The 10,555-nt window shown below is 53.9% G+C and overlaps 1 protein-coding gene across 1 annotated transcript in view; it reads right to left on the bottom strand.

Annotated features, from left to right (window-relative positions):
• Positions 1-3,884: 3,884 nt before the first annotated feature.
• KIAA0930 (KIAA0930 ortholog) overlaps positions 3,885-10,555 on the bottom strand; it is a 41,287-nt gene continuing 34,616 nt past the window's right edge. The window contains exons 3-5 of the mRNA XM_039863010.1: positions 10,483-10,555; positions 8,981-9,139; positions 3,885-8,429 (exon numbers count right to left, since the gene is read on the bottom strand). Coding sequence (XP_039718944.1) covers positions 8,389-8,429; positions 8,981-9,139; positions 10,483-10,555 — 273 coding nt within the window. The 3' untranslated portion in view covers positions 3,885-8,388. The remainder of the gene's footprint in view (positions 8,430-8,980; positions 9,140-10,482) is intronic.

Genomic DNA, 10,555 nt, shown 5'->3' with positions numbered 1-10,555 from the left:
GTGGCCTAAAGTGAGGTGTGTGTATCTTTCATTCTAAATCAGGTGGTGTCGCATCTTGACAAACACCGAGCCTCCCGGTGGCCTTTTTGCAGACTGGCGTGTGTCCATCCCATCCTTTCGAGCATTCCCAGTAGGCAAAAATGACTGTCGTGCCATCTTTGTTGTTAGAATTACAGACTGAAAGTGTGTGTCCAGTTTTTAAAGTTTAGATTGTGTTTCCCATAGAAGGCCAAATCTGTTTATGGGTTTTCTTTATAAAGATGATTGTTTTACAACTTCAATTCTAAGTCATATTTTTGATATGCTGCATGCCAAAAAATATCGAATATTCTACCTTATGATTAGAGTTCAGGATATTTGGACTGAGAAAGCTTTTTTGGTTTCGTTTTAAAGGTAAACAAGTTGTTTGTTTTTGAGCATTTGTCAGTTATTCTTCTATTCGGGACAGTCAAATGTGCGTGCAGTGCGCTTGAAGGCCTTGTCAACTGAGCGGCTCACTCCCAAAGTCCCGAGCGTCCGTCGTCGTTCTGGAAGACAGACTGCTAAGTAGGACCTGAGCTGTCCTGCAGTGCTGGTGGGTGACAGCGGGGAGCCCGTGAAACTGGTCTTACAGGCCAGCACGCCGAGCACGAGGCTGCTCATGTATCCTTGGCCCGTGGCCACCACGGTGAGGATGAGGGACTGTCTGATACAAGGCAGATGTGAAACTTCTTAGCAATCAAACAGATAAATTGTTTGCTTTCTATTTTAAATAGGAAATTGTTTTTTAAAACTTAAATACTTGAATTGTCAGACAATGTAATCTCATTTTGTGTTTTTGAATGATCCCGTTGAGGAAGTGTAACAGTCCATAAATGTGAATAAATGGAAAGTAAACAAAATCACAGTGTTTGACACTTTTGTGTTCTCTGTGATGCACCTGGCGTTAGTACAAGTCAAGCAGACCAGGGGAGAAGAATCCTGCAGAAGCCTCCGGAACCACCTCCGCCTGGAGGGGAGGGAGCCGGGCGGGCAGCAGACCCCGGGGTGCAGCGAGGCTACTTCCAAACGTTCGTTTCCCTGTTGGACTCGTGTTTACCAATTAGAGAGGGAATAATAGATTTTTCACTGGCTGCTGTAGGAAGCTGGGGTCCCCAGCCTCTGGGCTGCATACCGGTATCGGTCTGTGATCTGCCAGGAACCGGGTCGCACAGCAGGCGAGCGGCAGTGGGCGGGCGAGGAAAGCTCCATCTGTATCCGCAGCCGCTCCCCAGCGCCAGCATCAGCGCCTCGGCTCCGCCTCAGATCATCAGGCATTAGATCCTCATCGGAGCACCGGGCCCTGGTGCCACCCAGGTTGGGGACCGCTGGTGTAAAGCCCTGTACAAGGTGCTCTATATGTTTCACAGCAGACCTCCGGGACGTGGGCTCTGGTGAGTTTTCCAAGGAAATGAGTGTAGGCAGGTTAAGTTTCTTACAGAGCAGTAAATAGAGCTGAAGTCTGGGTCCAGACCCATGTCAGTCGAAAATGTGATCCTTCTCAAGGACATTTTAAAACTAAGGATCAAAATGATCAAGAAAAAAATATATTTTGAGTTCGTATAACTTTAAATTGCCAGTGATTTAGAAAAATCACTATTAAGACGTTAAATTGTAAAGTATAGTACTGGAGTCAGGTTCCTATTTTTTTGTTTCCTGAATTATTCTAGCACTTATAAAAGATGTCTCCTGGTAGAGAAAATGTCGCAGAGACTACCTGCCTTCTCCATCAAAGTATTTTTCCTGAACTGACAACATGGAAACTCACAGTGACGCTAAGAGGGTCCTATCCGAAGAGCAAGGCCACACCTGGCACGCACCGGTCCTATTTCACGTGCCCAGCCGAGTGGTCTGGCTAGAGCGGCAGTTCTCAAGGGTGGTCCTGGGGGCAGTGGCTGCACCTAGGGACTTGCCAGGGAGGCGAACGCCCCTCCCCACCAACCCGCTGAGTCAGAACCGCAGGTTGGGGCCCCGCGGGCCATTTCGGTTTTCACTGAGATGTAATCCACGTAAAATGTTCACCCTTCTAAAGTGTACATCAGCGCGTCGCGGTCACGCGTCCGCCGCCACTAACCCCAGAACGTCTCCTGGGTTTTGCCGAGGGATTCCGACGCACACTGGGATTTGAGAACCACTGGGCTGCCTGAGCGCCGTTAGGACGTCTGTTTGAAGGTAACCCACAAAACACACTTTCGGCACACTGCAGGGCGGGAAACAGCAATGATTTTCCAAGTTGCCAGGGACCGTGCCAGTGTTTGTGCGTGGACGTCACTTCAGTCCCGCTGCCCCCCAGAAGGCCGGTGGTGAGTCCACTTCGCGGCTGAGAAACCCCTGCCCCAGTTTAGATAACAGGGTTTGGATGCAGCTCCTTCCGTGGGCCACTCGGAGACGTGTTCCTGTGGAAGGACTCACCGTCACTGGTTTCTGGAATTGGCCAAAATCATTCGAACAAAATTGTTTATTCAAAATATAATCATTAAAGTTCACTAACAACCATGGTTATTTCAAACTGAGCAATTTAATTGTTTTATTAAAGTCAGATTCCAAGATGAAAGACCCTTAATCCACATATAGGAAAGAAACACCTGTCGGCTTATGTAGACACCAAGTCTGTAAGCAAAAGAAAAGACAACTTTTATCATCCCCCCAAACAAATATTTTCCTGTCTTCATATGAATTTTCCAGTTGTTGTCATTTTAACGACCGAGCACAAAAGTACTGCATGTTTACACATTCGACATGTATATGTACAATGAACGGTGTGGTCGGAGAGACTATTTTACATCTCTCTCCCCGTACAGAATTCCCAAAGGTTTTCCCTTCCAGTCAACATTGTTTTCTAAGCTAGGGCATGGCAGCACTTCCTAAAAGTCCAGCTGCTCAGAATTAAAAGAACTGGCAGGGCGATGGGGCCTTCCAGAGGAGGCCATAAATAGGACTGAGGTTATCGTAGGTAGCTTCTAGGGGAGAGACTGTCTCCCCAAATAGCAGATATTTCTCAGGTGACTGTTTTAAAAGGACCTCCTAATCGTTTAACAAGAGTGGGGTGTGATGTGGATGGCAAGGAAGTGGTTCCTTTGCCCTACAAAACTGCCTCCGTAACTGTCCCGCACTCTGCTCTTGGTGACGCTGAATCCCCTCGGCTCAGATGCTTCTGACGGCAATCGCCATTTCCATGAGGGGTCACCGATGTCTCTTACTGTAGTTCCAGGTTTGTGTAGGTGTTCCTCTCAGAACCCCGCCCCCCTTTCTTTATTACTCATTTCTGTCACTTTCTACAGTGTCTCAGGCCTTACTTACACCCATCACCCTGTGACATAGACATCATTTGACCATGGAAAGGAAATGCCCATCGCCCGAGCTGTGACTCTTAGGCTGGTTCCATCTGCGAGGAATCGGTGATAGGTCAGGTGGCGTCATCAGCCTGAAAATGGGGGGACGCGCTCAACATCAGCTGGGTGAGTCAAGGAGCCCACAGCCCACACGCCATCTTCCAGGAGACCGGGCGGCCTATCGGGAGCCCGCCAGACCTGAACGCGGGACCGCTGGCTGTCACTCTAGCCATCGTTCAGGGGCTCGCTAGGAAAAGCTGGGGGAAACCTGGCAGCACAGCTGCAGGGCCCCACTACTGGGGGGGCGGGACTAGACTGGGGGCCGAGAGCTAAAGCTAAAAATGATGCTTTAATTTTGCAAACTCAGCACCAGCAGCGCCGTCACCCTCCTCGCTGACTCGAGGACTGCCAGGGTGGTTTCTGTCGGTCTAAGAAAACTTTGGGGGCAAAATAAGGTTCAGTCACTAAGTTATCCATTGCTGTAATATCTGCATTTAATCTGAAACACCCTATTAGAGATAAAAAATAAATAAATAAATAACCAGTACAGATTTATTAGAGGAACACATGGAAGAAACAGAAATGTAATATTCAACATGCAAATCAACTTTCAATAGAAATGCAAAATCATAAAGCAGAGCTAACAGCCAACCACAAATACTGCTTAGAAATGATTTCTACGTCTGTGGAAGGTGGTTAATCCAGAAGCTGCTGCTGTTTATGGAAATAACGCTGACAATTTGATTCTAATATAGTCAGTGTATGCCATCATGGTGCTTTTGCTAAAATAGATTTTGTAGAAATCACTTTAGTTATGCCTCAAAGTAGTGAAAAATCTCAACGGGTATCCTTTGCAGGTTTAAATATTCTCAGAGAATTCATCTGGAAACCATAAAAGATACTATTTACATCTAAATCACCCGACCTTCTGCGAAGAGACCAGAAGGACAACAAAGGCGAGAAAGACTGGATGCCTCAACCGCTCAAGGACCTGGAGCATCGCTGTGGTTTGGGATCTATGGAGCCCAAGGACTAGAACGGACGATACAAGTGCCTGCTCGCCTCGGGAGTAATAGAAAACTGTAAACGCCAACTATTTCAGTGGGCAGGTCTGCGGCTTCCTCCACTTCTGAGGTTCTAGCTGCTATGGGACTCCGAACCAACCCCCAGGCCACTTGGTTTTCAAGTGATTTGGCTTCTGTGGTGTTCCAAGGAGTTCTCCTGGGTCACCTGCTCCCGGGGCTCGGAGACAGGACAGGATCCACTGAGGAGGACGTCAGTCAGTGAAAAGGGCAAAAGAAGCCCCAGCAAGCACTCAGTGACGCCCCCAGGCCACCTCCCAGGAGGGCCAGAGGAGCAGTCCTGCCCGGAAGGCTTCTTGGTTCACGCTCAGGGGCCAGATGTCAGCGGGCACCTGGTGCCTTTTCACACCTCGGAGTCTGTGTCCTACCAGGGCGCCTATGTTTAAGAGATGTAATTCCAGTTTCTGGTATAGAGGAGAGGAAGCTTAAACTTTGTAATGTCAAAGATATTTGGATTTTTTAAAAATCGAATATAAAACTAAATTCTAGCTAAACTGGAAAACCGAACAGAATATGAGTGAAACTTATGAAGCCTCATTAGAAAGTTGTCAGATCTGTGATATGTGAAGTCTTTAAAGAATTCTGACCAGTAATTTAAAACCACTGTATTATGACTACGTCAAATATACCTTTCGAAAGTAAGTCATTAGAATATACCAACTGTACAGGGACTGCCCCCTGGAATGTCTTTTAATGAAAAAAAAAAAAATTACGTAATTTTTCAAAAGTCTACTAACTGGTCTAATTGTGATTAAAAAGGCAAAAATAGATTCTGGCTTGATTCTAGCCAGATTCTTTGGGGGAAAGTCACTTTATAAACACACCTTTCTGTCTCTACTGCCACATAGAAGCCAAATCGTTCCCCGGTGACGTGCTCAGCCTCGTTGGGAGCCCGCTGGCCTCCAAGCTGGCTGAGCTACAGGGTGGTTTTGCTTGTTCTCTTGGACTACTTCTCTGATACTTGCATTTTAAATAATATTCTTCTTTTGAAATAAGGAGACTTGGCTGTTTTTAGAGGTGACTGGGAGTTTGAGCAGGACACCAGGACGTAAGACTAGAGGCTACCTTTCTGGGGCTTGAAGGTGTCGCTGGGGGGTGATGTATCACCTACCACTCTGGGGCCATGACAACTCTTTAAAATTAAAAAAAAAACTCTATTAAAGTCCTAAAAAGTGACACCTAGGTTTCTTCAAAGTAAAACTACCCTTTAATTCCGATTCCTGTTTAAGAAACATATGCATGCTTCGCTCATCCCTGCATCACTCAAGAGACAGGCATGTTCCCAGAAAAATTGAAGACGGCCTTACAGTAAGTAAAAATGTGTCAACATCAGGACCCACCAGGACGTTGGGGCGCTCAACATCAGGAACCACCAGGACGTTGGGGCGCTGGTTCTGGTCCTGTCACTTGTTATTCCGTTACTTTGTTACTGTCATTGGTCACTTTGAACAAACGTCAGAGTTCACAGCTTTCTGCCTAGTCACCGATCACCTCTGAGCGTGTTTTAAGTTCACCGTCAGGAGTGCCCCCGGGGAGAGTTAAAGACAAGGATGGATTTCACCAAACGCCCCGTGCTGAGCAGCTCAGACCCTTGGCTCAGTGCCAGCTGCGGCCAGACGCCTGCGTGGGACTCCAGCCCTCACTGCTTGCTGTCCAATCCTGGGCAGTTCGCCTAACCTCTCTGGCTGTGTCCTCAACTGTAGGATGGGGGCGACAGATCCTAAATGTTCAGTGTGGTGCCTGCTCACGCGAGGTGCCACCTAAGTGTTGGATCTAGAACAGCCAAACCAGTGTGTGCATCTGTCACACGCTTTACAAATGAGGTGTGATATCTAATTCCCACTGTTTGCACACATTTCTAAGTTCTGCCAAGCTTTTTCACACGTTCCTGCAATTGGCCCTCAGCCCCCGTGAGGCAGACAGAATTTAGGTTTACAGGGGAGCAGCCTGACGCTTTGTCCAGGGCCGACTGGCAGCCGTGGCCAAGACTCATGAGCTGGGCCAGTTTCTGGCCCCAGCTGAGGAACCTTCTGGAGCCCTTCCCCGCAGCACAGAGGAACAGCCTCTGTGCTTCTGCACGTGGGGGCTACCTCGTCTCTCCACGAAGCTACATCAGGACTGTGTTTCTCCTAAGAACTGAGTTCCGGAGTCTTCGGACTCCAGACGACCAGGGAAGAAAATGTTCCTGAAGAAAAAGCTATATTTTAGCCACCCTGGGCACAAACTTGGGGGCAGCTCTCAGCACCCCTGGAGAACGCTCCAGAGGCGTCCTGGAACACTGGGCCACCTCGCAGCTCCCCGAGGCCCGGCCCCACTGCCCAAGGGCACTGCTTTGGGACATGAGATCATGCAGAGCAGAGGGACCTCTAGCACGAGTGGGGCGCTGTCAGAGAATGCGAGAATGTTCCAAGCCAACCCCACCACACGGTGTCTTGGACGGGGTGATTAGAGGGGTCGGGGAGGGAAGCGTCGGACTGCCTGACACCTGACAGCAGCAGTGCACGGAACGGCGCCCTGACCAGGTCGTGTGCTGGGACCCTGGAGACTCCAGTGAGGTAGGTGGTATCGGCCCCATTTTACAGGTGGGCAAACTGAGGCAGAATGAAATGCAATAGCTCGCTTTTAATAACAGCATACAAAATCTGGAGAAAGCCCCCAAGTCGTCCCGTTGCGGAGCCCAGAGCAAACCCCTAGAGCACAGGATAAACAGACGGAGAGACGCCCCTCCACGCCCTTTTCCCGCACCCCGCGGACCTCTAAACATACGGCAGGAACCCCTCAAATGTTCCTGGGGACTTCCGACACTGCGACAGACACCCACAGACAGGCCACTCCCACTGGGCTGGGGGACACTCTGCTCTCAGGAGGACCTGCGGTCTGAGAACTCGTGTCATCCCCCGCGGCAATCCTCCTGGCTGGGACGAGGCCGTGGGCAAGGCCAGGGCTGGATGGACGGCCACTCACACACACACCTGCCCGACTGGCCACACGGAGCTGGTCCGAGGGAGGGACCGGCACACGCAGACAACGTGAGCTCCAGGAAACCAGAAGCAAAACTAACTAGCCCCTCCCTGGACCCCAAGGACGGATGGAGGGTCTACTAGAACCTTCCTGGAAGGATGCCGACCCCACCCCAACCTTCCGCCCTTGGGCGGAGACCCCACCCTTCTCCCCGTCTGGTTCCCACGCCCTCCCACCTGCCCTCCGACCTGCTCTGTGGGCCAGGCCGGCCGAGGCACAGAGCGGGCGGTCTCCACGGTGGAGGTGTGTGTCGGTGGTGCTCTTTGGCTGGAAGCAAAGGCCATTCCGGCGGGATCAGGGCCTGTCCGCTAAGCTACCGGCCTTTCTGGAACCGGGCGTGGGCTGAGGTGTTCGCAGCCCAGGGCAAAACCATCGAACAGCTGTGCTCCCCGCCTCCCCACCGTAACCCGCTAGAACCAAGTGGTAAGCGAGGGAGGGCGGACGTCGGGACCAACGCAGATGCCGAAGTTCATTGGCACAGCATTACGAAACGGTAAACTGTCCTCCTTAAGAAGCGTGGAGGGTGTGACGCACGGCGCCCCCGCTGGGTGGTCCCCGCCCGCTGCGGGTCGGGATGTCGTGTCGGGTGGGTAGGTCTGGACGTGCTGGGTGCTGGCAGCTCCTCTGCGTTCTTGATGGCCTCTTGGGGCCTCCGGTCCTCTCTGGGTGCAGAGGGCTCTCCAGGGACAGGCGGGAGGTGATGGGCGGGGGTGCAGGGCAGGAGCAGAGCCAGCAGGGGAGGAGAAAGAGGCACTTCAGTTTGGGCTGGTGTTCGTGGAGTCGGCCCTGGCCCCAGGGGTCGAGTGGCCTCGCCTGGCTCTGGCCCCCGGCGCTGGGTTGTCACAGAAGACCCCGGTGGCGGTGGACACATAGGCACTTGGCAGCACTCCCAGGGCCGGGCGGGGCCGGGGGCTCCGCGCGGGCTCCGCACACGGCTAGGTCATCAGGATGGGCTTCTGCCGTACCTCCAGGATGTCTAGGGCGGAGGGTGGGGAGCGGGTGAGACAGGGATTAAACACGGAGCGCGACCGTGATGGACAGGACAGCCCCGTTCGTGAGGGGAGCCCACGCCAGGCGACCCGCGTGCACGTCCTCTTCCGACCCTCAGACCGGCAGCGCTGCTGTCCCCCCATCCTGCGGACAGCGAAATGAGTGCAGGGCGGCCGCAGAGCCCGAGCTCGGGTATGGGCTGGCCCGACTCCAGAGCCACTGCCTGGCACAGCCCCGGTCAGTGACAGGCCCCCGAGTTTCACCTACCCACGAGTAACGCTCACTTAAGGGTCTGGAGACGAGGGGGCAGGAGGGGCCACCAGAGCACCTTCAAAGGGACACGTTCAGGGGCGGGAGTTTTCCCAGACGCCCTGCGTGAAGTGAATAGAGAGACCTCCGTGGAAGCCACTGACGAGCTCCTGACTTGAAATGCAGGGACAGGGGTGCACACACCCACGAACTGGCCTCGGGGACCCAGGGTCCAGGAACCAGGTTCCAAAGAGTGACTGCAGAGTGGCAGCTGCGTTTCCACGTTACCTGTTAAGATCCGATGCAGCGGCAAAGTGACGTAGGTTAAGTGTGCATAGAGAAGGAAGTTCCCGTCCGCTCTGTTCAGCTTCAGCCAAGACCCGACCAGGGACCGCCCCGTGCCAGACAGCGACCGAGACCGCAGGTTGGTGGCATTGTGCAGATCAGCTAGAGGGAAGACGGCCGGGTCAGAGCCCAGGCCGCGCAGCCCCTGGGAGGACACCGCCCACTCCTCCTTCTTCTCGGCCCAGGTCCTCCCTGTGCTGGGTGCGCCATCGCCCTGCCCTGCCCCATCCCTCAGGGGCCTCCTCCACCCTCCGAGCCTGCCCTGCCCCGCTTCTCTGTCCCCGAGGCTCCCCTTTGGGGGGTCTGGCACACCGGCACACTGTTACTTCTCTGCTTCCTGCTTCCCGGTGGACGTGGGCGACGCTGAGATGACTCATCAGCGACACCCAGTTTTATGGGTCACCCAGGGAGGCAGGTGGGGGTGGTTATTAGCACTTCCCTATAAATCTAGAAATGAGCTGAGCTGAGGAAGGCACTTGCCCGAGCTCACACAAGAGCAGGTCAAAGCCAGGGCTGGGGTCTCCAGGCCCCGGCCAGGGTCCAGCAGGGCCCTCTGCCTCTGGGTCCTGGCGGGCAGGGCCAGTCAGCACCACAGCCAGCTCCCTGTCCAGGGCCATCCGTGCTACTGGCAGATCCTTTCTCCTGTCATTTGCCTGGCAGACGTGCACGGAGTTCCTGCTATGCCGGGCGCCCAGCTTGGTCCCAAGGATGATGGCGCCAGACGCACTCGCGCCCCTCCAGCTCAGAGCTGACCGGAACCTCCCATCTTGTCTGTCAGCAAGCCCTGTCCTCCATTCGCCATTCGGACCGCTCACTGGGATTCCGAATGTTCACATCTGATCTCGTCAGTCCCCGCCTTAAAACGCTGCAGTGGCTTTCCACTGCTCCTGTGACAGACGCGACACCCCCTGGGGCCCCCGGCTCGCTGCCGGTGAGGCCGACACCGTGCACACAGCAGCGGGGAAGGTCTGCTGGTGACTGCAGACTTGAGTGGGTCAGACCGAGCCTCTGCCTGCTGACGGGCCTCGGCTCGGGAAGGCCAGACCGCAAGCAGGCCCTCGGGAGCCAGATCCAGGAGGGACGGAGCCGGGAGACCCTGAGGGACACCCCACGGAAGGTTCTAGAGTGAGGGCGAGGTGGCCAAGGACAGCACTGAGGAGCGAAACCGCGGAGCCTGACGTCGCAAGGTGCACGAATGAACCGGAGCCCACCTCTCCCGTGCAAGTGCTTCTGGCACCCAGCGTGTGGACGTGAGACCACAACCAGGGAGTCCGTGCACTCCGAAACGCAGAGACCGCGGGGCGGGAGCTCAAGGCAGGGGGTCTGTCTGTCCACAGCTCCGTCCCCCCGCGAGGGCCCCGGCAGCCACTAAGTGTGAACGGGTGAGTGAGTGGACGAGAGGAGACTGGAGGCCCGGGGGACACTCTGGGCATCAAGGGCGTCACCTCCACTGCCGTCCTCCCGGAAGAACTCCTCGCTGTCGTTGGCCGAGTGAGACTTCTTCATCTCCGCCATGAG

This window comes from Pteropus medius, unplaced genomic scaffold (genome assembly GCF_902729225.1).
Source record: "Pteropus medius unplaced genomic scaffold, Ma_sr-lr_union100, whole genome shotgun sequence".
NCBI lineage: Eukaryota > Metazoa > Chordata > Mammalia > Chiroptera > Pteropodidae > Pteropus > Pteropus medius.
The sequence above is the reverse complement of the archived record's forward strand: the minus strand, read 5'-3'. Positions and strand labels throughout refer to the sequence as shown.